This window comes from Pelodiscus sinensis, chromosome 31 (assembly GCF_052426305.1).
Source record: "Pelodiscus sinensis isolate ZL-2025 chromosome 31, ASM5242630v1, whole genome shotgun sequence".
Classification (NCBI taxonomy): Eukaryota; Metazoa; Chordata; order Testudines; family Trionychidae; genus Pelodiscus; species Pelodiscus sinensis.
The window spans coordinates 17035893-17061763 of NC_143082.1; the positions used below are offsets into that span (position 1 = coordinate 17035893).

A 25871-nucleotide genomic window follows, 5' to 3' on the forward strand; every position below is an offset into this window, starting at 1 on the left:
ACGCAGCGGGGCTCAGCTCCCGGCTCCACGCGCTCTTTCCTCTCCGCCAGGCTGCCGGCAGCCCAGGACCGCATTTAGCCCCACCCTGCTTTTACGTCATAACCGCGCGCCCGAGCTACGCGTCGTCACCCGCAGCGCGGCTCCGGAGCCGCACGAGTCACATGATCTTCTCGTGCTCCCGCCCAAGTCTTCGATTGGTGTGTCTCACTGTCCGTCAAAGTGCAGCACTCGCGGATTGGCTGAACTGGCTGTCGGGGCGCAGGGGGAGGCGGGAGAGCGAGAGCCGGCCGGTGGGTGGGTGGGTACCCGGATGTGAGGTGGCGGCGGAGCCGGTTGGGAGACAAGCGCGGGAGCGGCCCATGGAGGGAGAGGACGGGCCTGGCTGGGTAATGGGGGGGGTGGGGCGGGGGGGGGGGGGGGGTACTCGGGGCGGGGGGAGGAGGAGGAGGAGTAGGGGCGGGGCTGGGGATGACGGGGAGGGGTGGCGGGGGGGTACTCGGGGCGGGGGGAGGAGGAGGAGGAGTAGGGGCGGGGCTGGGGATGACGGGGAGGGGTGGCGGGGGGGTACTCGGGGCGGGGGGAGGAGGAGGAGGAGTAGGGGCGGGGCTGGGGATGACGGGGAGGGGTGGCGGGGGGGTACTCGGGGCGGGGGGAGGAGGAGTAGGGGCGGGGCTGGGGATGACGGGGAGGGGTGGCGGGGGGGTACTCGGGGCGGGGGGAGGAGGAGTGGGGGCTGGGGATGACGGGGAGGGGGTGGCTGGGGGGTACTCGGGGCGGGGGGAGGAGGAGTGGGGGGGGGCGGGGAGGGGGGGCTGGGGATGGGGCGGGGGGAGGAGGAGTGGGGGCGGGGAGGGGGAGGGGTGGCGGGGGGGTACTCGGGGCGGGGGGAGGAGGAGTAGGGGCGGGGCTGGGGATGACGGGGAGGGGTGGCTGGGGGGTACTCGGGGCGGGGGGAGGAGGAGTAGGGGCGGGGCAGGGGGTGGGGATGACGGGGAGGGGGTGGCTCGGGGGTACTCGGGGCGGGGGGAGGAGGAGTAGGGGCGGGGCTGGGGATGATGGGGAGGGGTGGCTGGGGGGTACTCGGGGCGGGGGGAGGAGGAGTAGGGGCAGGCCTAGGGGTAACAGGAGGGGATTCCTGGGGGGATACTCAGGGCAGGGGGTGATCGGGAGAGGGTAGCTGAGGGTATTCTTAGGGTAGTTGAGGTTGAGGAGCAGGATAAGAGTGGAAGAAAGGTACCCTTGATCGGGGAGGGAGGGATACCAGGGGGATTGCTGGGGGAGTGGGAAGTAGAAGGACAGGCATGGCGGAAAGGGGCCCTAGGCTCTTGGCAGGTTGAGGGGAAGTGATACCTGGGGTGAAAGCAGGGGAGATACTCCTCCACCTCACCTGCCTAGGGGTATAAGGGCAGAGGGAGGGGATATCTGGGGGGCCAAACTTAGGGTAGGTGGGGTGGTGGAGGACGATAAGGATGAAGATAGGGGAAGGGATTAGAAGGAGGGAGCTGCCAGGGGAGGTGGGGTGTGGGATTGGCGAAGGGGGTAAGGCCTTGGATCTAAGGTAAGGGAGATACCCGTGGTGGGTGAGGAAAGGACTGACTAGTTGTGGGGTGAACGCAAGTGTCTCCGAGGGTAAGGGGGGTCCGTCCGAGTAAGTCAAAGGGAGGGGTTGCCCATTAGGATTGGATGGATGCACAGGGTGGCTTAGGAGAAGGGATAAGGACTTGTTGAGGTATGTTCTAGGGTGGTATGGGGTGATGCCTATGTTTTCTTGGTTGAGGGGAAGTGAATGTGGCAGGTCCTTTGTGAGTTGGTATCCAGTTGTAGATGGGCAGATGGCAGCGGGTACCTGGTAGCAGTAGGGCTGGCTGTAGCCACAGATGTCCTTCTTGGGAAGCCTGCCTCAGTCCCCTAAGCTCTGTGGGTGTCAGGTAGTGGTCCAGAAATCAAGGGAGGAGAGATGGTTGGGATAGGGAGAGGCTGGGGACTAGGCAAGAGCTGAGGGAATGGGGACATTTTTGACATCAGGACTCAGAAGGCCCTTAGTTATAGCTTTATGTTTGCATTTCCTTCACTGCTGCTCATGCTTTCATAGGCCCCGTCACTTCCAAGCCCTTGGAAGAGGCCAGATCCCCCCATAAAATAGCCAAGTAACATATTTTATCCGTCCTTGATTGTAAGCACCTGTCTTTGAAGCATTGATTGTAGGCGCTACTACATTGATATTAATAATGCTTCATGTAGCACCAGAAGCCTGATGGGTGCTTTCCAGCCCAAAGCAAAAGTTGTGTTTCAGATGGGTACAGCTTAGGTTTTGAAAAGCAGTGTTTCCAAAGGGGGGCAGTGATTTGGGGTACCTTCATTTGGTTTTGTGGCCCTGGTGTTCAGAGGTGTTGAAAAAAAAAAACCCAGATCCTGCTGACTTTGGTTGTAGATACAAATGCTGAAAATCCCTAAAAATCAGGACCAAGATATGGCACTCCAGTTGAGGCTCCTGAAACCACTGGTATCTTTTGAAAATGTTATCCTGAATGACTGCAAATGGCCCTTTGTTGTACATATTAATGTTGTGTAGGTTTGACCAAGCAATACTGGAGATTAAAGTAGCAGAGGCACCTGTAAAGTACAGCTGTGCTCATCTGTGTCCCATTTGGCTCCCTTCTGACTCCAGGGGAAAAGAGAAAGCGCTTTACCCCGCTGCCAAACATAGGGTTTTGACTTGTGCATGGAGGCTATTTCCTTCTCTTCTCCTCTCCAGTGCTACTTTCCAGGAAAAACAGCTCCAGTATCTCCTGCTGCTGTTAGTGATTCCCCCCCCCCTCCTCCACAGCAGGCAGAATGAAACTGACATGAGGCTGATCAGTTTAATGAGTACTATTCTAAACAGTAGTCATGAAACTGACCAATATCCTGTCAATGCTGCTGCTTCTTGGGTAAGTGCTAAGCAGCAACAGAGGCACTGCTCTGTCAGTTTGCAAGCGAAGGCCTGGTCTCCACTTCTAACTTGTACCAGCATAGCAAAGGTTGTCTGCGGGATGGGGTTTCTATGCTGATAGAATTTCTTCTCCTGGTGGAATATGCTGCTATGCTAGCATGGCCATGCTCATGAAGTTGGGTTGGCATAGGTTCTGGAGTGTAGACATCAGTCCATGATGCCAGCCTCTGTCATCTTTTCTGCATTTTCAAACAAGTGCCTCTATGCTTTGTCCCATTCTGCTTCAGAGGTGCTCCCTGTAAACATTCCCAAGCTACTTCATTGTCCTCCTAAAAGCTCTGCTTTGCCATGGCGCCTGTACAAAGCTTAGCAAGGGTTTGCCAAAATGTTGCCCAATGTGTTGATTGATATTGTTTCTTCGGGCTCCCATCTGTCTGTAGCCATGTGTGATTTCTTGCCCTTTGCTTAGATTGTAAGCTCTCTGGGGCAGGTGATTGTCTTTTGTACAGCACCTAGTACAATGGGGGTCCTGGTCCATGAGTGAGCATCCAAAGTGCTACAAGAATACAAATAATAGTAATATAGTGCCATTCCAGCAAAGCAGAAAGTCAGTTGTCATCTCTGGTCTGGGAGCAGACTAAGGATGTTAAATATTGGGTAATTGACTCATCAGATAGTAGATGCATTTTGCATTGACTATTTGGTTAGTCAATAGGGGGCCTCTGCCTTCAAGTATAGCAACAGCCCTAGGGCTATGCTACACTTCAAAGGTGAAAGTGCCAGGTGGCACCTGGTCGGGCTGCATGCAGCTTTTCAAAGCAGCAGCACTGCGTGGAGCCAGGGGTCTGGCCCCAGGCTTCAAGCAGCACTGCTGCTTTGAAATAACCACTTTCTCCCCCTCCCTTGCTGCCTCTATCTGATAGAGGCAGTGAGGGAGGGAGATAGTCAACTAGTCACTATCTGATAAGTTTGCTTATAGGATAGTCGACTAGACCTTCATATCCCTGGAGCAGAATCCCTGTTAGTTAGCGATAGAAATGTAGCCGTGTTAGTCTGGGGTAGTTGAAGCAAAATGCAGGACAATGTAGCACTTTAAAGACTAACAAGATGGTTTATTAGATGATGAGCTTTCGTGGGCCAGACCCACTTCCTCAGATCAAATAGTGGAAGAAAGTAGTCACAACCATATATACCAAAGGATACAATTTAAAAAAAATGAACAAATATGAAAAGGACAAATCACATTGCAGAACAGAAGGGGGATGCGGGGGGGGGGGGGTGGGAAGGGGGAGGAAGGAAGGTAAGTGTCTGTGAATTGCTGATATTAAAAGTAGGGAGAGTGGGATGTTTGTGAGTTAATGGTATTACAGGTGATAATTGGGGAAACTGTCTTGGTAATGGGTGAGAAAGTTCAAAGACTTGTTAAGTCCTTGTTGGTAAGTGTCGAATTTTAACATGAATGACAGTTCAGAGGATTCCCTTTCAAGTGCAGATGTAAAAGGTCTTTGTAGCAGAATGCAGGTGGCTAAGTCATTTAGAGAGTGTCCTTTCTGGTTAAAGTGGCAAGAAACTGTTTTCTCTTTGTGATCTTGTCTGATATCTGTTTTGTGGGCATTAATCCTTTGGCGAAGTGTCTGAGATGTTTGTCCAATGTACATAGCAGACGGACACTTTCGGCACATGATAGCGTAGATTATATTTCTGGATGCGCAGGAATATGTGTTCTTGATCTTATAACTCACTTGGTTAGGTCCAATAATGGTATCAGCAGAATGAATATGTGGACAAAGCTGGCAACGGGGTTTGTTGCAAGGGAAGGTACCAGGATTGGTATTAGTGTGGTATGTCCTGTTAGTTAGCCTTTGTCTCTTGCCTCTTTCCTACACTTTGAGACTTGCCACACTGCACGTGCTGTGTGACTCCCAGCCACCCTGCGTTAGCTTGGGAAATGGTATTACTGACTCTCTGGATGCTATCTTGCCTCCGGGTATAGTCTGTCATCTTATCTCTTTGTCAGTTTCTGTCTTAATGGGTAGTAATCAAGGAAGCCTAGGATTGGGAGTCAAAGTTCCTGGGTCCTTCCCTCCGGATGGGAGTGGGAGCTTAGAGGTTGCAGCAGGATCTGGGAGGCAGAGCTCTTGGATTTTCTCCCTGTCTCTGTTGCTGACTTGTGTATCATTGGGCAAGTCACTGCCTTGCTCTGTGCCTCAGTTTACCCATAGAACAGGATAATACTTAGGAAGTCTTGCACTGCCTGTCTGACTCCCAGGCCCAAAGAATAACATTGCAGTTCAAACAGCGGTTTTCCAGGCATTGGATGTAGGAGGATCAATGTAGGAAATACAGTACATGCTGTTTCTGTCTGTCAGTGGTTTGAGAAGTCTGGTTTTTCCAGGCTCCTCTGATATCTAGCTAATGCCTTGTGGTTGTCTTGGCTTTTCAGGTGCAAAGAGACTCTAGGGTCTTATTCCAGCTGCTGTATGTGCTATGTAGCTGACTTCTTACCCTTTTCCTTTCAATAGGGTGACTCTCACAGCTATAATGGATGACTTGAATCTGCACTACCGGTTCCTGAACTGGAGGAGGAGGATCCGAGAGATCCGTGAGGTGCGAGCAGTCCGCTATCAGGAGAGATTCAAACACATTCTTGTCGACGGGGACACACTTAGGTAACTGGTTGAACAGGCAAACTGGAAAGTGAACATAGAGCAAGGAGCATCCTGGCACAGGGAAGGGGTCCATTATGGCTAGGGATGTAAAATCCTTTTAAATCAGTTAACCGGTTAAAATTTACATTTAACTGGTTAACCAATAAAGCGGGATGCGCAGGTGGGGCATCTGGCCTGGCTAGAGCAGCCTCCAGCCCCACAGGGCTGCTGGCTTGCGGCCTGTGGTGCTGCTTAACCAGTTACTGGTAAACATCACTCAGTAAGGGTGATGGTAACGGATTACCTGTTCGACATCCCTATTTGTGGCCTGGTATTGTCTTGTTCTGCCTCTGCAACTAGGGACTGCAGCATAAAGTGAAATTGGTGAACTCTCTGAAGTGCTTTAGAGCTCAGATTGATTCTTTCTCTGCTCTAGACGGGTTGGATGGGCACTGCAACCTGAATGTCATCAGTGAGTAGTGCAGCACCCTGGGGTTATGTCAGTGAGTTGAGACAAGGTCGGAGCTTGAAAAGACACATCGGTTCATTGTCTCCACCCCCTCCTTCATCCAGGGTTGCTGGTTAGGCTGTGGCTGTACATAACGTATATTGTCCTGTGCTTTATAATGTTGAATGTCCCAAGGGACAACGCTTCCATAGAGGAGATGGATGCTTTTGTGGTTCTGTTCTTGGCATCTACCTGAGGCAATCCCCTTTCCAGCTCTACTGACCTACCTCGCCATAAGGCGTAAGTGTCTGGAGCAGGCTTTGAAGTGCTCTAGAAGTGCAGCATACTATTTGCAGGTGTGGTGTTTCCAAAGCCTGGCAGGTGGCAGGTTGGACTGAGCTACAAATCCCGCAAGTAGGAGAGGTGGGGAAAGAGGGACTTGCTGCGAGGACCAGCAGCCTTGCTGGCTGGACTAGGACCACAGGTTGGGAAGCAAAGCCATCCAATTTGCTTTCTGAGCCCTTGAGCCTACAGTTCCAAAGTAATGTATCATTTTGTGGGGCCCCACTTGAGATCCCAAGGACCTGCCTTTCAGAGGCTGTCTGAGAATTGGGCACTTCCAAGGCATCTCAAGTGGGGCACCCAAAATTGTCAGTCACTTTAGAAACTCCAGGCCATTGTCCCCTGCGCCTGGGGCACTTGGTGATTGAATTTGGCAGTGATTGTTCTATTCGCTAGCTCAGCCAGCAAGTGAACATGACGGTCACCTTTGCTGGGCTAGCTGCCCAGCCACAAGTCCCCCACTCCTTGCTATCCCTTGTCATGTAAAGTGCCTAGCCCAGACCATGATGTCTAAGTAATGGGGCCTCTGATTGCTCTTCTGTAGTTACCATGGGAATTCTGGGGAAGTTGGCTGCTACGTCGCGCCTCGCCCGCTGACCAAAGACAACAACTACTTTGAGGTAATTTAACCTGCTGGGGCTGGGTGAATTCCCTGGGTCTAATGTTCTCTAAAGAGCCTTCATGAGTTTGTCTGTCTCTCCTGATGACACCTTCTCTTATCTTCTTTTGCTAGCCTAGCATGCTGCGCCTCTGGGCTCTGAGCCCTTTGCCATGTGTTCTGCCAGGAATTTCTGAGCTGAGATTCCTGGATGTTAAGACTGGAAGGGGCCTCCTGTATAACAGGCCAGAGAATTTCCTCCCAGTTACCCCTGTAAGGAGCCCAGTAACTTGCCTGAGTAAAGCAGCCCTTCCAGAGAGCCTTCCCATCTGGGTCTGAATCCTCAAGACACGGGTGGGGAACCTAAGGCCCGGGGGCTGGGTGCAGCTTCTGGCTTGCCTGGCTCGGGGCTTCCCCCAGCATTGGGGAGCCCACTCTGGTGAGGAGTGGGTTTTCTTTGTTTATCACTTGTGTGCAGCCCCTGACTGTTTTTTCTGTGGGACAGTGGCCTGCAATCAGAAAAAGGTTTCCCACCCCTGCCTAAAGAGATAGAGAAGCCACCGCTTCTGCTGGTGATTTGTGCAAGTGGTTAACAACCCTCACTGTTACAAATTGGTGTCCTATGTCAGTTGGGACCTGTCTGGCTTTACCTTCCAGCCATGGGTTCTTGTTTTGCCTTTCTTTGCTAGATGAAAGGACCTTTGGTCCCTGGTGTGTTTTTCCTGGGAAGATGCTTAGACAGATTGATCAAGTGATTTCTGTTTTCTTTTTGATAAGCCATTCTCAGAGCTCATGCCTAGCCTCTGCCATTGTTCTTTGTCCATCTCCCTTACTTGAGCATGGAGGATCTAAACTCTCTTGCACCCCTGCTCCTGAAGCTACAGCCAACTTTCTGTTGTGCAGCATTGCTGTGCCCTGGCTGATCACCCAAGCCATTGCATTAGCATGTGCTGGTGCTCCGGTGAGGAACTGAGAGCGTGCTTCTGGCCAGAAGTGCTGCTGGTGGAATGGAAAGGAATTGTTCTTATACCTACTTGCAGGTGTCGATTGTGGACAGTGGGGTGCGGGGGACCATCGCTGTGGGCCTTGTGCCGCAGTATTACAGCCTGGACCATCAGCCAGGGTGGCTTCCTGATTCCGTGGCCTACCATGCCGATGATGGCAAGTGAGTTGGGTGCTACCCAGTCACCAGATTAGCGGAGTGTTGTGAGGGAGCATGGCTGGGGAGCATGTTGGCGTGTGCTTGTCTCCTGTGTCATTTCCTGAGCAGCTGAGTGAAAAGGGCTCTGGAGGGATGGCAGAGGGGGTCATAGACTGCTTTGGCTGAGACCTGCTGTACAAGGGGCTGGTAGCTTTCAGAGAGGCTGTGGTTTTAATGTAGGGCAGATGGGGGGTGTGTGGGTGTGTGTGTGTGTGTGTGGTGAACAAAGGAATTTATTTGATGAGCAGTAAAAGCCCTGAGCTGACAGTCATAACAAGAACAAAAGAACAGCCATACTGGGTCAGACCAACAGTCCAGCTAGCCCAGCAATGGCCAGTATCAGATGTTTCAAAGGGAATGAACAGAACAGCGCACTTTATCAAGTGACATCCCCTGTTGCCCAATCCCAGCTTCTGGCAGTCCGAGGGTTAGTGGGGAAACACCAGTAGATTGCTCTGTGTATTGCTCAGCATGGAGACATCTCCCTTTGTGCTGTGGATGCATGTTCCATATCTCTGGTCCAAAGGACTATGCAAATCTTCTGAAAATGTGCCAAGCTGCCACTGCCATGGCATGTTGGGTGCTGTCAGCCCTATTTCTTAAGCAGGCATCAACACCCTGCTGGGCCTTCCACTGAGCTGCACCATCTGCTTCCTCATCACAGAGAGGAAGGATGGGCCTAAGGGTTAGGAGGCCTGACTCCTCCTTGGGAGGCCTGGCTCAAGTCTCAGACTTCCTGGCTGATATTGGGCAAGTCACATGGCTGCTCTGTGCTTTGGTTCCCCATCAGTGGGGTGCTCAGAGGCCTGCTGACAGGTCCCAGACAGGTGCTGAGGATGGACAGATGCCAGTCTGACTCAGCTGGCGGCCAGTCTGCCATGCGTCCAGACCATCTCCTGCAGCAGCCAGGCTAACTGCACTGAGGTTAGCTGGTGCTACTTGGGATCCTATGCAAATGGGAGGGTTACTCCCCCGACGGTGCTGTGTGTCACTGCAGAGGCCCAGGGTCGATAGATGTAAAATGCTCCTCTCTTGCCACGTGTTCATTTTGCCCTTTGTGCCAAGCCAGTCTCACATCAGGGCTGGTCACTCCTTGCTCTTTGCACCTACAGGCTCTACAATGGCAGAGCAAAGGGGCGACAGTTTGGGACGAAGTGCAGCTCAGGGGATCGGATTGGCTGCGGGATCGAGCCGGTTTCTTTTGAGGTCCAGACAGCCCAGATTTTCTTCACCAAGAATGGAAAGAGGGTGAGCGCTGCTTGTTAAAACTGTTGCAGAACCTACTGGGTTTCATAGAATGCACAGAATCCTAGAATCCGAGAACTGGAAGAGAGCTCAAGTGGTCAGAAAGTCCAGTCCCCTGCACTTATGGCAGGACCAAGCACGATCTAGACCATCCCTGACAGGTGTCTGTCTAATCTGCTCATATATCTCCAGTGATGGAGCTTCCACAACCTCCATAGGCAATTGATTCCAGTGCGTACCCACCTTGACAGGAAGTTTTTTCTAATGTCCAACCTTGTGGCAATTTAAGCCCATTGCTTCTTGTCCTGTCCTCAGAGGTGAAGGAGAAGATTTTTTTCCTTTCTCCTTATAACACTCTTTTAGGTACTTGAAAGCTGTGATTATGTCCCTTCTGTCTTCCAAACTAAACAAACCCAGTTCTTTTAGTCTTCCCTCATAGGCCATATTTTCTAGAGCTTTAAACATTTTATTGCTCTTCTCTGGACCATCTCCAGTTTATCTATATCTTTCCTGAAATGTGGTGCCCAGAACAGGACACAGTACTCCAGCTGAGGCCAGCGCAGAGTGGAGCAGAAGAATGACTTCTCCTGTCTTGCTCGCAGCACTCCTGTTAATGCTTCCCAGAATGATGTTAGGTTTTTTTGCGATAGTGTCACATGTTGACTTATATTTAGCTTGTGGTCCTCAGCTTGTGGGGGGAATGGATCTGTCAAAAACCAAGTAACTGGTTGAACTCTCCCATAGTCACAGCTTCAGGGCAGACTCTGCAAAGATGAGGCTGGGGAGAATGTGTGAGCTCTTCCAGGGGCTAGATCCTTTAGGTCCGAGTAGGCTTCCTCCATTGACATGACTCAGTTGCAATCCCTAGGGACCCCCATGTGCCAGAGAGCAGAGGCTGGGGTTCAGCTCCCATGTCTGACTCTGCCACTGCTGGCAGGCTGTGCTGAGATACCAAGGACCTGTCATGCTGTGACTCCACTCCTGGAGGGTCTGACTGGCTGTATCCCACAGGTGGGCTCCACCATAATGCCACAGTCCCCAGATGGGCTCTTCCCTGCCGTGGGGATGCATTCGCTGGGAGAAGAGGTCCGGCTCCATCTCCATGCCGAGCTGGGCACTGAGGATGATGACAGTGTCATGATGGTGGACAGCTACGAGGATGAGTGGGGCCGGCTCCACGACGTGAAGGTCTGCGGCACGGTGAGCGAGCTGATTGCCCTGGGTGACCCCTGCAGAGAGCCAACATCTGCCTTCAGCCTGGGCATTTCCTGGTCATGGTCCTTCCTTAGAGCTGAGCTAACTCACTTCCTGCCACTCCCCTGCTCCTCTGGATTCCAGCCAGCATCTTAGCCTGTGCTGCAGCGACGGAGCCCAGAATCCTGTGGGATCAGGGGTAGGGATCTGTGGAGCTCATGCTGTACAGGACTTGACCATAGCCCTAGCTGGCACATGCTCAGGGACCCTTTGGGGATGACTTCTTTCTGCAGCGGGTGTTGAGTGGTCTGTGCTGGAGGGGGTGGCGGCTCTGCGCTTGTGCTGGGTTCTTACTGGGGTTACTGTGCGCTGTGGTGTCAAGCGGGGACACTTTCTTACTTCAAAGGGCCTGGACTGAGAGTCTCTGGAAGGCAGGGTGCAGGTTGGGTCTAGGAATAAGGCTTTAAAGATTTTCCTTCTCTGGTTTGTAAGCTACAGTGGCAGCAGCCGTTTGTACTGCGATAGCATAAATGGCTGCCCAGAAGCTAGCATTGGGCAAACCTAGGACAGACCCTTACTGCCCCGAAGATCTGATGAGCTTAGTCTAAGGCAAGAGCCAACAGGTAGATAAAGCAAGGAGAAGAGCCCCAGGATTCAATGAGAGCAAACTGGCATCTTCTCCCTCTTTGCTACCCAGGGATGCAGCATGGTCTAGCAAATGTGGCTCTGGACTGGGAGTCTGGAACCTTGGGCTCTGTTTCTGGTGCCTCAGTTTTTCCATGTCTGTTCCAGGGCCAGTGATGCTGCCCCACGACCCGCCTGTGCACAGTGCTTCAGGATCCATGGGTGGAAAGTGCTGGCTAATTGCTCAGTAGAATTAGCATTACCCAAGAACGTGCGGGCTTGTGTGATCTTTTGGATTGCTGACTCTATTAATTTCACAAACATCCAGATGCCGATTTATTTTTAGCCAAGCTTGAGGTGGGGTAGTGCTGGGGATTTGCTCCTGACCCCAGAAATCCATCAAAGAAGTGGAATTGTTCCAAGCAGCGCCTTTGAAAACCCTGCTTGGCTTAGCTTCTTGGGCACCCCTAGCAGCGATGTGTGATCTCATACGTGCCTTGGTGGTGATCAACGCCCAGTGAGAGGGAAGAGCCTTGTTGTCTCTGCCAAGGTCTCTTTCAGTGCCTCCTTCCCGCCCGGCCCTGGAAAGCAGCAGGAGCTGAAAATCTGGGACTAGTTGTATGAGATCTGTGTTTACTTGGGAGCCCAGAAGTCCCTGGTTTGGGCTCTGCTGCATTTCAGCCCTGGCATTTGCCTGGTCCCACATGGCCCAGCGATGAAGGCCTTGAGGTCTTTGAGGACGAGGGGCTGCATTTTGCCCCAGAGATTATTAACTCTCTGTCTAACTGGGATCTGATTTCTATCTTTCTCAGCCCTGGGACAAGATCAATTCCGAAGACATGTCCTGGTCCCAAAAGCATTAATTCCAATGCACAAGGTGCTTCCAGCCCAGGGTGGCTGAGAAGCACAGGGCTTTGCACTTGCTCACATGCCCTCTTTGCACCACATGTGGAGACCTGTGGATAAGCGTTTAGTCTACTTGTACAGATAGGGAAATTGCCAAACTGTGATCTCTAGGGCTATATAAAACCCAGGAATCCTGGCACTCAATTCCTGCCTTTCCCTATGGAGCTGGGCTCCCTCCTGGAGCTGGGGATAGAACCCAGGACTCCTCACTCCCTTTCCTCTGCCCCTCCCTTAGAAGGACAAAACCTCTCTCTGCAGCTCCAGCCTGATGCAAAGCTGTGGTCTGTCATTAAGAGGGCTGTGAAGCTAGTGAGCCTGCTGGCTGTGTGTGAGTATGGCCCATTGAAGTATTTGAATGTGGCCTTGGGATGCCCGTCTGTTATCGGGGCTGCTGCAATGAAATGGGATTGATGAAGAGTCAGTAATTGCATCCCTCTCTCCCTGTCACATCCGCACTATAGGCTGCTTCTGCCTGCTCCTGAGAACAGCACTGCTAATAGAGTCCCACTGGTGGTTTGCTTGCTGCTGCAGCCAGCCGAGTAATCCAGGACCATGTGTTCCCATCCTTGCTGGGGATGCTGGTCTGGAGAGGGGGCAATGGCCCAGGTTTTGGGCCCTTCCCAGAGCTCAGCACTTCTGCTGGTCTATAGCTTGGAAAGCTGCTGTGCCATTTCTGTCCCCTGCTGGTGTGGTTACCTGGAGCATGATCCCTATCGATATTGGGTGGATTTTGCCCTGGTTGGGGGAGGGTGCGGAGCAAGTTCTTTACAGCCTGGAGGCAAATGCCAGGCTGCTACCTGATGACCCCTTTGCATGGCTGGGTTGTTGCATAGCTTTTGGGCCATGGTCCCACAAGCCCAGCCTACAGCCTGGCTCCTTTCTTGCTTAGCACTCTCGTCCCCACATATTGGCCACTGCTTTGCTTCCCTCCCAGCCTTTGGCAAGTAGGGGTGTCTGCCCTGCCTGCTCCTGGCAGGGGGCGGTTCGTCACCTGGCAGCACAGGCGAACCTGGAGGCAAGGCTGGTGGTAGTTGTAGGGCCTAGTGCTTCACCTTGTTCCCAGCATCCTGCTGCAGTCAGGAGGCGGAGAAGGGAAACTGCTGACTGTGAAGGTGGGCACCTGAACCTCACAACTTCTTTGTCACTGTCTGGATGCTCACTGCTCTTCAAATGAGGTAGAGCAAGCATTTGGCTGCTGTTACACCAGATTCCAAGATGCCTGAGTCCCTCGTGTTCAGACAGCTCCGACATGCTGTCCCATGCAGTGAGAGAAGTGTGGTTAAACTAGGAGACTGTCTTCTCTATTTCTACCACTAATTCACTGTCTGACCATGGGCAAGGCTCTGTTCTCATGGCCTGTTTCCTGCTTTGGAAACGAAGGTCAGTAATACCTGCCGACATCACAGTGGGGGATTGGAGTGCCTGGCACTGTAACAATGCACAAAACAGCACCTGATGCCCATTTTTCGCTCATGAGAGGGCTCTTCGCAGTGACAAGCATACCGCCTCCTTGCTAGCCTGGCCAGCCTGGAAGGCATCGGGTGGAGGACAAGGGTTCATTGCTTTTTGGTTATGGGGTGAAATGTCCCTCAGAAGATCCCTGGGCTCCCTTTTAGCCATTGTACTTGCATCTCCTCTTTCCTCAGGAGATCCCAAAGCCCTCTGATAGAGAAAGATAAAGGCAAACCTTTGTTCACGGATGGGGAAACCGAGGCACAGAGTGGTTGGACGTGACTCACCCAAAGTCGTGGTGTCAGTGGGGCTGGAAGCTAGAACTAGCCATTGCTGCCGCCTCTTCCCAGCTGAAGCTTTCGGAGCATTTCTACCCTTTTTCAAAAACAAATTTGGGGCCCAAACCTTCTCCAGCTGTTAAAGGATTGCAGCTGCAAAGGCAAGCTCCATGTCGTGGCACACACAACGGCCGCTCGCATGAACCGGATGCAGCCGGGCTGGGCCATTTGATCAAGGCGTCGCGGCAGGGAGGAATCTGACGTCTTGGGCTGCTTCCTTTTCCATCTCAACCTTTATTAACCACCCCCTCCCCCCCCAATTCTCATCTGACATTTCAGTGCAGACAACATCTGTGAAGCTGAATTTTGAGGCAGGGCCAGAGAGACATTCCTAGGCCCTCGCTGACCTTTAGACAGAGCGAGTGTTTTTCGTCGTCTCCCTGGAACAGCTGCGTGGGGTTGTGCCTGCCTGGGCAAGTCTCTTTGGTTTGTCTCTCCTCCGCCTCCCCCCGCTTCTCTCTTGCCATGTGTAAATACCGGCCAGCATAGCCGCCCCACCACAAACGTTCAAACAATGTACGGTGCTAATTGGTGCAGGAGGGTTGGCAGGGTGTGTCGTGAACGCTGAATTAGGAGGTTTATAAATAAGCTCTTGCATTCTTTCACAGTACAGCTGGCTCCTGTGTGGGGTGGCACCCCATCTTTACTCCTTGGGTTTGCATCAGCCCCAGCAGAAGCCACTGTTATCGTCTGGGGCAGAGGGATTCCCATGGGGCTGAACTCGCCCATCTCCAAAGCTGCCGGGTGAGGTAGCTGTGGTTACCATCCTGGGAGCTGGAACTCCTGGATTCTTCTAGCTCTGCTACTGATGCAGCACATGACCATAGCCTTGTCACAATGCTGCCTTGTGCCTCAGTTTCCCCTCTCTAAAACTTCCTGATTCTTGTGTGGAGGCTTAATGTCTGTAAAGAGATCCTCAAATCAATAGCATTTTAAGAGTCTGGAGTGTTTCTTTATATATAATTTTAGAGATTTGTGTGTCTCTGAGTCCATCTGTCTACATGTCCATTTGTTCAAGAACTCTTCCTAAATGGTAAGACCTAGGACCACCAAATTTGGCAAGCAGTTTCCTCTTCTCCTAACTTAAAGCAAGGTCAGAAAACAGGAAGTGCTGGGAGTGGGACTGTTTCCCATAACATGGAAAAGGAGGGGCACAGAGATGAAGGACACAATACTGAGAATAGCTACTGGAGGAGCCATACCACCCAGGGAGTGGGCAGTGGGGCTGGGGTTCTGCCATCTTGCCTACCACCAGACAGGATAAGAGCTCCCCTGCCCCTCGCCCTTCCCCCCACCATGGCCCTTGGCCATAGCGCCCATGGCAGGGAGAGAAGAGACCCTTAGTGGCCAGTGGAGAGCCTGGGAGGGGGGAAGAAGGCCTCTGGGGTCTCAGATGTGAATGTCATGTGAACTTTTTGGGGCCCCCTGTGCTGTTGACAGAGAGAGAGTGGGGCTCCCTTGTCAAGTTGGTATTGGGTTCTTCCCAGGGAGCTGTGCTGACTGAGCAGGCTGTGGCATGCCAACGAAGCCATAGCCCTGCATGCCAGGTTGGTATCATGCTCTGTCTCACTGAGATGACTTAGGCTTGAACAAAGTTGCCTGGCTCACTGTCCCCAGTGGGGAATGGCAAGGAAGTCTGGCATGAGCAAGCTCTTAAAGCCAAGATTAGGAGCTGGGAGTCCTGGGTCAGTGGATGACCTTAGCCAAGTTGCAGCCATTCTTCATGCCTCTGAAACAGAAGGTGGAGCATGGGTATCTGTCCCAGAGAGAGGCCCCTGATTGCTGAGCTCAGTGTAGAGCTGCCGTTAGTCCCCAGCAGCTGTGATTCTGGCATTGTTCAAAAGTGGCTTGTGGTCTGGCTCCCAGCATCCTCATGTTTGGGAACTTCTGTTATCTGCATTAGGGTAGCATCTTTGGGCCCCGCGGAGAGAGGGCCGCATTGCTCTGGGCCTTACACAGTGGGAGATGATCCCTGCCTGTCAGAGCTTGCAGATTAAACAACAGACTGAAGGGCAGTAGAGGAAATGACTAGATGTTTTGCCTTGGTGTACTTGATGGTTGGAGTAATTCAGAACCCCTAGCATGGGCATAGATATACGCTGGTGTAAGAGTGCTTTGGACCAATATAACTTTTTCCTTTTCCCTACAAGAATAAACTGTACTGGCAAAATGCCCTTTATACTGGCATGGATGCATTCCCACCAGGGACTCGTGCTGCTTTAACAAGACCAGGACCATTAAAGCACTGTAGCCTGTTTGTCTGTCTGCGTGTAAACAAGGCCTGGGACTGAAAGCTGGAGCGGTGTGGGGCAGCCTAGACTATAGCATGTGCCAAAAGACTCTGCTTTCTCCTCTTTCAGTTTTAGCTCAAGATGGACACCTCTAAACTCTTTGCTTGGGCAAGCCACAGATGCTTATCTGAAGTCATGGAGCACATTGATGGTAAAGCCAGGGATAGAAGCCAGGTGTCCTCTTTCCAGAGCTAGGCCATGCTGCTCCCTGTGGATTCTCTCTCCTTAAGACCATGTTGGTGGCTCAGGCAGACTGCAGGAAAGGAGGATGAAGTAGTGTGTTCTAGGAGGGAAGGGGGCCTGGCAGTCATGTTATTACACAGCCACTCTAGGAGTGTGAAGGAGCCTTTTCCTCTGTCCTTGGTATAATTCAGGCCTGATCTGACCCCTTTCTCTTGCCTACTCTGCCCCACTAGTGCCTGGAGCACCTAACTAACCCTGGTCCTTGCTGGGAAGAGTGGGGAGGGTCCCTGTAGGAATGGGTGGTGGTGGAGTGAGCATGCATGGCTTTAAGCAGCAGGAAGAGAGATTCCCCTCCCTGACAGCAGAATGTTCATAAAGGCTCCTCTTGGGCTTTCTCACCCAAGGTTCCTCTGTTTGCTTCCTTTTCATTGCTTGCAGTGTGAATAGGTCTCATCCATGAGACCGGCTGAGCCAAAGTGAGAAGTTCTGTCTCTCTTCCAACACTTTGTTTGGTATGTGCTGTTTTAATGTGATATCCCTGTAAGCCAGATAAATGCTCCCCTCACTTTTAATCTGGCTTTGATCTTGGCCTCAACAACATCCAGTGGCAATGAGTTCCACAGTCTACTTGTGTGTCATGGGGGTGAACATAGCCCCTTCTCCCTCTCCTCTAGGTGCCTGACTCAAAATTCTGGCGGCTGACTAATTACTTTGGCTTCTAGCTGTTTGAGGCTGTAGGCTGGCTAGCTGCGCCCATCCCCTTATGCTCCGGAAGACCAGCCCATCTATGATGATACCACTCATACTGTGCTTTAGTTGGTTTCAACATGCTTTTACAAAGGGCATCAGTAGCATTATCTCCATTTTATGGATGGGGTATATGAGGCACAGTGGCAACAAGGCCTGACCCAGGACTGTGACAGAGCTGGGAATAGCACCCAGAATAGTCAGGGCTTTGTTCACTAGGCTACACTACCTCTCTCTAGTGGGTGGGCCCTTCCACTGCTGTGCAGGCAGAGATATAAACCTCTCTGTGGCACATCTAGGGATTTTTAGCCTCAGACTCTAGTGAAAGAACAGACTGAATTGTGAGAATTTCTCTGCAACCAAGGGGCTGAGATGACAATGAATAATAGACGGCAGCAACGTATGGAGGATGTACTGTGCCAGACAAACTCGAAGGTGTTTTATTTTCATTGGCTGGCATTGGAGGCAGCAGAGAGCATGCTGGAGGGACATCAGCAAAGCATTTGAGATGGTCTCACGCTCCTGTCTTGGGGGATTAGGTCCAGTGCACTTGAATCCAAGCACTCTCTGGGCTGGAGCAAACTTGTATGGTATTGGGGTGAGGCCAGGGTGCCACACGTCTGCTGGCATTCAGCCTGTCTTTTATTTAACAACCAGGAAGAGTTTGCCAAATTAATTGCCTGCCTGAAATCGGGGTGGCAGAAGCCAGGAGAGCTAGAAAAGTTGTGGGCATGGACAAGAAATAGCCAAGGATCTGTGGTGTCAGCTGTTGTGATTTCTCTTCATGAGTTTCTTGCTATGTGGTGTCTCTGTATTCCTTAAAGCGCCATTTTCTGGAGTCATGTGACAGAATTTCAGCTTGCTTTTTTGTAATTACTGGAAGGTGCTAATCCTCTTGGCTATGCAGAGAAACTAGAAAACGTGACCCCCTAATGTTCAGAAACTGGAAAGCAAATACAAAGAGTTGAAATGTTGGATTTTTTTTAACCTTATGATTATTTTTAAGTTAACCTCATGACTTTTTGTACTTGACTCAATTTTTGGAAGGGTTGGAATACTGGATCTGATCCTTTTTTTTATAGTGCTTGCTGCTGCGAGTACATGTTGCCTTTGTGGAACTAGCTGGCTATAGCAAATGCTATGCCAAGTAGTGAGTGTCTGCAGGCTCTGACCTCCAAAGGAAAATCTTATTTGTGCCTATTCAGTGGGCAGGGGCTTGAAGGGAGACGCCATGAGTGATGGTGGGCGGTGAATTGGCGGTGAGTTTGCAGTGCAGCTGGGGCCGGGTCATTCAGCTGCCCTTATGATAGATCAGAGGGGTGTTAGGTGTCCATCTAGCATGCCTGGAACTAGCCCTGGCTCCCAAGGGCAGTACAGGTACCTCATTGCCTGGAAGGCATCACTGACTAGGGCTGAGCTGAGATTTGCACCTGATCCATTAGCTGAAGCCACCAGCAACTGTCCCCAAGCTGCAGGAGGGCGAGAAGCGGTGCTCTGAATGGCTTCGGGTAGGAGTGCATGTAGTCACTCCTCTTCCGAGCGTTGTTCCCCCATCAGGTTTCCTCTCCTTTTCAATAAATCTTGCTAAAGACATAAACAGTAATAAGAAGGTGTTCTACAAATATATTAGAAGCAAGAGAAAGACCAAGGACAGGGTAGGCCCATTGCTCAGTGAAGAGGGAGAAACAATCACAAGAAACCTGGACATGGCAGAGGTGCTTAATGACATCTTTGGTTCAGTTTTCATCAAGAAGTTTGGTGGTGACAGGATGCCTAACATAGTGAATGCTAGTGGGAGGGGGTAGGTTTATAAGTTTAAAATAAAAAAGGAACAAGTTAAAAATTACTTAGAGACGTTAGATGTCTACAAGTCACCAGGGCCCGATGAAATGCATCCTAGAATATTCAAGGAGCTGATAGAAGGGATATCTGAGCCTTTAGCTATCGTCTTTGAAAAATCCTGGAAGTAAGGAGAGATTCCAGAAGACTGGGAAAAGGGCAAATACAGTGCCCATCTATAAAATGGGAAATAAGAACAATCCAGGAAACTACAGACCAGTCAGTTTAACTTCTGGGCCAGGGAAGATAATGGAACATGTAATTAAAGAATTCATCTTCAAACATCTGGAAGATAATAAGGTGATAGGGAACAGCCAGCATGGATTTATAAAGAACAAATCATGTCAAACCAATCTTATAGCTTTCTTTGATAGGATAGCAAGTCTCGTGGATAAGGGAGAAGGGGTGTATGTGGTATACCTAGAATTTAATAAGGCATTTGACACAGTCTCTCATGACCTTATCAATGAACTAGGGAAATACAACCTAGGTGGGGCTACTATAAGGTGAGTGCATAACTGGCTGGATAACCATTTTCAGAGAGTAGTTATTAACGGTTCACAATCCTGCTGAAAGGACATAACAAGTGGGGTTCCACAGGGGTCTGTTTTGGGACCGGTTCTGTTCAATATCTTCATCAGTGATTTAGATGATGGCATAGAGAGTATGATTATCAAGCTTGAAGATGGTATCATGCTGGGAGGGGTTGCAAGTGCTTTGGAGGACAGGGTCATAATTCAAAATGATCTGGACAAACTGGAGAAAGGGTCTGAGGTAACTAGGTTGAAGTTTAATAAAGATAAATGCAAAGTGCTCCACTTAGGAAGGAACAATCAGTTTCACACATTCAGAACAGGAAGTGATTGTCTAGGAAAGAATACTACTGAAAGGGATTTAAGGGTCATAGGGGACCACAAGTTAAACATGAGTCAACAGAGTGACACTGTTGCAAAAAAATAAGCATGATTCTGGGATGCATTAAGAGGAGTGTTGTGAGCAAGAGATGAGAAGTCATTCTTTTGCTCTACTCTGCGCTGATTAAGTCTCAACTGGAGTATTGTGTCCAGTTCTGGGCACCACTTTTCAAGAAAGATGTAGAGAAATAGGAGAAGGTCCAGAGAAGAGCAACAAAAATGATTAAAGGTCTAGAAAACATGTCTTATGAAGGAAGACTGAAATAATTGGGCTTGTTTGGTTTAGAAAATAGAAGATGGGGGCACATAGCAGTTTTCAAGTACCTAAAAGGGTATTACAAGGATGAGAGAAACATTGTTCTTCTTGGTCTCTGATGACAAGAAGCAATGGGCTTAAAACTGCAGCAAGGGAGGCTTATGTTGGACATTAGGAAACACTTCCTGTCTGTCAGGGTGGTTAAACACTGGAATAAATTGCCTGGGGAAGTTATAGAATCTCCATCACTGGAGATACTTAAGAGCAGGTTGGACAGATGTCTATCAGGGATGGTCTAGACTGTTTGGTACTGCCGTGAGGGTAGGGGACTGGACTTGATGACCTCTCAAGGTCCCTTCCAGTTCTAGTATTCTGTGATAACCCAAACCACTTGAACACTTTGACTGCCCGTTAGGCATTTTTTCCAGCTATTAGTTCACTTTAGTGGCTCTTTTTTGCACTTTCTCCAATATTTAATCCTCTTTTAAAACGTGAACCTCAAAACTGTGCTCAGGATTCTCATGCTGGCTGAGCAGTGCAGAAGACCAAGGTGCTTAATTAGAATGTGAAGATGAGCCTGCGAACTGGACACAGATGTGGCTCAATTAGTGCTCCCACCCAGTGTCCTAATGCTGCTAGGGAAGGAAAGCTGAGAATAGGGGCTACTGTAAATTCAACAGGTCTGCCAGGATGATTGTCATAGCTGTGGATTTTGAGCTTGCCCATCCATGGCTGTCACAGGTCCCGTTTGCTCATTGGAAGTGTATGTTCGCAGCCATGATCTGGAAACGCCACAGTTAGAACACGGTGATAACTATTAACATCTTCAGAATCTCTTGAAATGTAGCCTGTGCTTTTATTACTGTTTCACGGGGAGTAATTTTGAACACACTCCAGGAATGGTTTGTGGGTTCTGGAAGATAAGTTATAACATGGCAAATTATGCAACTTAAAGGACCAAATAGTTCTCAAAGGTGGGGCTGCGCATTCTATGCTGCTGACAGTGATGAAGATTTTGGCTCAGGTTTTCAAAGGGAGACTGTCCCTTCTAGGAGGAAGCCTAGAGTTTAAAAATGTGGGTTGTGCCCATGAAAGCTCATAACACCATCTACATTTTTTGTTAGTCTCTAAGGTGCTTCAGGGCTATTCATTGTGTGTTACGTTTTTTTTTCTATTACAGGCTAACAGGGCTACACTTCTGAAACTTTAGACTGTAAGGTGTTATCCTGGCACCTGAGACACCCAGGTTCAATTCTGCACTGTCACCTGGGGCAAGGCATTTAGGGGGAACACTGATTTTTTCAGGGTGAGTTAGCATCCAGCTGCCATTTGGACTTTTGACAGCAGAATTCCTTCTTAACTTCTGCCTTGCTTTCCCCATGTAATGCCTCACAATAGGATGGACAGGTAAATACACTAAGTATTGTGAGGTGTGCAAATGCTTTAGAGCTGGGACCTGGATGTTAAGTGCTTACAGACTTGATTTTTCAGCTCTTTATAAAGGAGAGTTGGTGTCTGTCATGTAATAGGGAAACTGAAGCACAGGTGAGGACTAGTCTCCATGCTGGGTGGCATGGGCAAGTGATTTTTGTGTATGTCCGAACTGCTGATCCAAAGGCCTGGTTTCCAGTACACAGGTGTGCAGGATTCTGAGACTGCGGCCCCTCTAAGAGGCTGCCACAATAGGGCCTCTGAATCTCAATCACTTGAAGGTCCCTTTTCAAAGTCCCTGTGCTCTGCCCACTGCACCATGCTGCCTCTGCCCAACTTTAATAACTTTGGACTGACACTAGTTCTGATTCAGAACCATCTGTGAAAACCACCTCTGCCTTGGATTGGCCCGGAAGGGGAGATTGCAGATGGCTTCTTTCCATCTTGCACCCTTAATGCTGAATTACTGTGCCCGCCCCGCATCCCTTGACTCTCTAGCCAGGGCCATTCTGGTTAGCTCTGGACTGTCAGGAAATCCTAATACACATTCACATTGTTCTCTCAGACAATCTGATTATTGAAGCCCTTTATGCAAGGCCGGGTGTGGGTGTGGGTGTGCCAGTTGGCTGGGAGGGGAAGGTCGAGGGCAGTTTTACCTTGCGTCTGTCTGTTCAGACAAGCCTGGAATTTTCACGCTGCAAGTGCCCTGGGCCATCTCCCTGGACGACTGCATGGGCTTTTCCTTTTCCAAACCCCACTGCCAACTAGGCAGCATCGCTTGACGGGAAGCTGGCACGGGTGGCACAGATGCCCTCTTGACAAGTGATTAAAGGCTGATCTCCACACACACCCTTTACTCGTGGCTTGTCCATACAGGGTCCTCCTGGAATTTTTTTCTGGTCATGACCAGTGTTCCCTGTAAGCTGAGCACTTGGGTGGCCACCCAACAGAGATTCAGGAGTTGCCCAGCTGATTAGCAGAGTGCCCACCGCTGGTTCTCATCTGCTGGTCTATAGCTTGGAAAGCTGTTGCTTGCTCTCTGAGTTGAGCATCCTGAGTCATGTGGAAGACACGAGGCAGCGTTTGTGGGTGGAGCTGTCCTAGCCTTAGCATAGAGAGCACTCAGCTCCTCTGATGGCGAGGCAAACGTATTGGTGCAGGGGTATATGGCCTTGGAATGGGGCACGAGGGAAGCCAGGGGTGCTGCTGCGGGACACTGAACTGGAGCATCATGGCACTGGGGGATTGTATAAGGCTGGGAGGGGTCCCTGGTGATGAATGGTGCAGGGCGGGGCTGGATGGCATAGGCTGGTAGCGGCTACTCCGAAAATCTTACTCACATGATGCCTTCATAGTTTTTAAGCAGCTAATTAAAAAGGGATTAAGGTGTTTTGTGGGCAGCACCACTGGCTGAGTCACCGCTGCTGCTGGTAGTGCTGCCATGGCGCTGGGTAAACAGTGTCCCCCTCATGTCTTTGGTAGGAGTGTGCATGCCAGTTCCTTTGCTGGGGCATGTCACAGCCAAAGGCATGGGCTGCCGATGGGCAGCTTCCCATCTGGGAGGGTATCCAGGGCCCAGAAGGCCTGCTGGTGGGTGCCAAACCTGTGCCAGTAAGGGGGCACTCAATCAGGCTCTGGTGAGAGGCCCTGGAATGGCAGCATTGAAGGTATCTTCCAACAGATCTGGGGCAGCAAGCTGGGCACCTCCACGCTAGGAGGTCAGGAGAGTAATGGGTTCTGGGACTGTTCAACTGGGTGCTGCCAGCTGCTGGTGGGCCTCCCTGGAGATCACTTCCCTCCCCAGGCTTTAGGGAATGGGGCACCAGGGGGAGCCACCAAAGAATCTCGGCCTGTGCCCTAACCCAGGAAGCACCTGGAAATATCACCTCCCAAGTCCTGCTTGGACTGGGTCTGGTGACACTTCCAGAGGTAGGAATAGAATACCACTCAAGGAGTTCCTCCCCTGCTCGCTGGAGGGCTGCTCTTCCCCCATCCCAGGGGGCTCTGCCATTGACTTCAGGATTCCCCTCCAAATACCTTGACGCCCCCAGGCCTCTGAAGTTGCTTTGCAAGATTCCAGTTGTCCTGTGGGGGAGCTGGACCACGAAATGTGGAGCCATAGGCCTGGAATGGTTGCTGAGGTCACACCTGTTACATCTGCCCAGCCAGAAATGGATCATGGTCTGTCGTCAGACACCGTAGGGCCTTTCCCCGCACCGTCCTGCTGAGGCTGCACACCTTTCCCCGCACGGTCCTGCTGAGGCTGCACGCCTTTCCCCGCACCGTCCTGCTGAAGCTGCACGCCTTTCCCCGCACCGTCCTGCTGAGGCTGCACGCCTTTCCCCGCACGGTCCTGCTGAGGCCGCACGCCTTTCCCCGCACGGTCCTGCTGAGGCCGCACGCCTTTCCCCGCACCGTCCTGCTGAGGCCGCGCGCCTTTCCCCGCACGGTCCTGCTGAGGCCGCGTGCCTTTCCCCGCACCGTCCTGCTGAAGCTGCACGCCTTTCCCCGCACCGTCCTGCTGAGGCCGCGCGCCTTTCCCCGCACCGTCCTGCTGAAGCTGCACGCCTTTCCCCGCACGGTCCTGCTGAGGCTGCACGCCTTTCCCCGCACGGTCCTGCTGAAGCTGCACGCCTTTCCCCGCACGGTCCTGCTGAGGCCGCACGCCTTTCCCCGCACCGTCCTGCTGAGGCCGCGCGCCTTTCCCCGCACGGTCCTGCTGAGGCCGCGCGCCTTTCCCCGCACGGTCCTGCTGAGGCCGCGCGCCTTTCCCCGCACGGTCCTGCTGAGGCCGCGCGCCTTTCCCCGCACGGTCCTGCTGAGGCCGCGCGCCTTTCCCCGCACGGTCCTGCTGAGGCCGCGCGCCTTTCCCCGCACCGTCCTGCTGAGGCCGCGCGCCTTTCCCCGCACCGTCCTGCTGAGGCCGCGCGCCTTTCCCCGCACGGTCCTGCTGAGGCCGCGCGCCTTTCCCCGCACGGTCCTGCTGAGGCTGCACGCCTTTCCCCGCACCGTCCTGCTGAGGCTGAGGCTGCACACTTCCTCCTGCGCAGCCTCGACTGAGCCCTGGCCAGTGGATTTGCAATTGTTCTTGTGCCAGCATTGTCCTTTGGCTCCTAAAGCTCTTCGCGCTGTAATTCACCAAGAGCAGTTGGAACCCCTCAGCCATCATCTGGCTAGACAAGCCACGCCCCTTCCATCTCCTCTCGAGAGACTGGCTGTGTTGCCCTGCTCAGCCCAGGGGCTCTTGTTTGCACATGCTGTGGTTTGAATGCAGTGTCCGTCCCAGCAGGGCTAGGAGAGGGAGGGCTGCAGTGATTAGGGTTCTAGCCTGGGCACACCTGGCTTCAATTCCTGGCTTTTTTTTTCTAAGTCCTGTGTGATCATGGGCAAGTCACTTACCCTCTCTGTGCCTCTGTTCCTGGAGATTGGGGACACCTGTCCTGCCCCCATCCCCATGGCCATTCTGCATCCCCTTCTCCCCCTTACCCCACCCCTGCTCAGAGCAATTTCTGTCCCTGTGAAACTTGTCCTCTTAACATGATGCTGAGCAGGTTCCTTCCCATCCACCTGTATGTAGGACCAGCTCCTGGAATGATGCTGTCATTGGCTCCAGGCCTGTCTGGATGCCACATGCATGCATAACTTGCAGCCACGTGCATTATCTGCTGCTCTCATCGAAGGAGCCAACCCTATGTAAGTATCCTTCTCTTCTAAGCTTGCTTCCAGACAGGGAACGTTTAGTCTCTTTGCAGTGTTGTTCCTTGTCAAGGAGTGACCTGAGCTGACTTCGTCTTCCAGAGCCTCATGCTGATTTTATTTTAGTGCTTAGATGGATGAGCAGTTCTCAGAATCCCGTGGCAATGCAGCGACCGAGTGGAAAAATGTAAACCACTGACCCTTTCCATGGCTTGGCAGGAGTCGGCAAATATTGGTTCAACATGCAGCCGGCTTCGAGAGACAGGGTGGGGTGGAGGAACTGAAATGGACAAGATGCTTTGAGCCTATTGCAAACTAATCTGTCAGATCCAGCTGTCGGCCAGTTTGTGTGTTGTTTTCATGATTACACTGTGTGCCGACTCTTGCCACTGTGATCTTATGAGTGTGAATAAGATTCTTCCTATGAGGTGAGCCCAGGCAGCTCTGGGGAGAGGAGGTTGTCTCGTTTCTGATCCCTGAAGGGATATTTTTCCACGCAGCTGCGTTAGGAGGGACAAGGCCCCGGCTTGCTACAGGCAGGAAACAAAAGCTGATGTCTGTGAAGCAAGAGTTGGAATGTCGGGCA

At 51.6% G+C, this 25871-nt stretch overlaps 1 protein-coding gene across 3 annotated transcripts in view; it reads left to right on the forward strand.

The window, feature by feature from the left end:
• The first annotated feature begins 278 nt into the window (after nucleotides 1-278).
• Nucleotides 279-25871, forward strand: part of SPRYD3 (SPRY domain containing 3) — a 42401-nt gene continuing 16808 nt past the window's right edge. Inside the window, exons 1-6 of one of the 3 annotated variants that reach the window (XM_075915913.2) lie at nucleotides 279-386; nucleotides 5455-5601; nucleotides 6915-6990; nucleotides 8009-8133; nucleotides 9282-9417; nucleotides 10426-10614. In XM_075915913.2, coding sequence (XP_075772028.1) covers nucleotides 5474-5601; nucleotides 6915-6990; nucleotides 8009-8133; nucleotides 9282-9417; nucleotides 10426-10614 — 654 coding nt within the window. In that variant the 5' untranslated portion in view covers nucleotides 279-386; nucleotides 5455-5473. Of the gene's footprint in view, nucleotides 387-1177; nucleotides 1234-1589; nucleotides 1730-5454; nucleotides 5602-6914; nucleotides 6991-8008; nucleotides 8134-9281; nucleotides 9418-10425; nucleotides 10615-25871 lie in introns of those variants that run through there. The other 2 variants (XM_075915910.2, XM_075915909.2) reach the window with 2 other exon arrangements.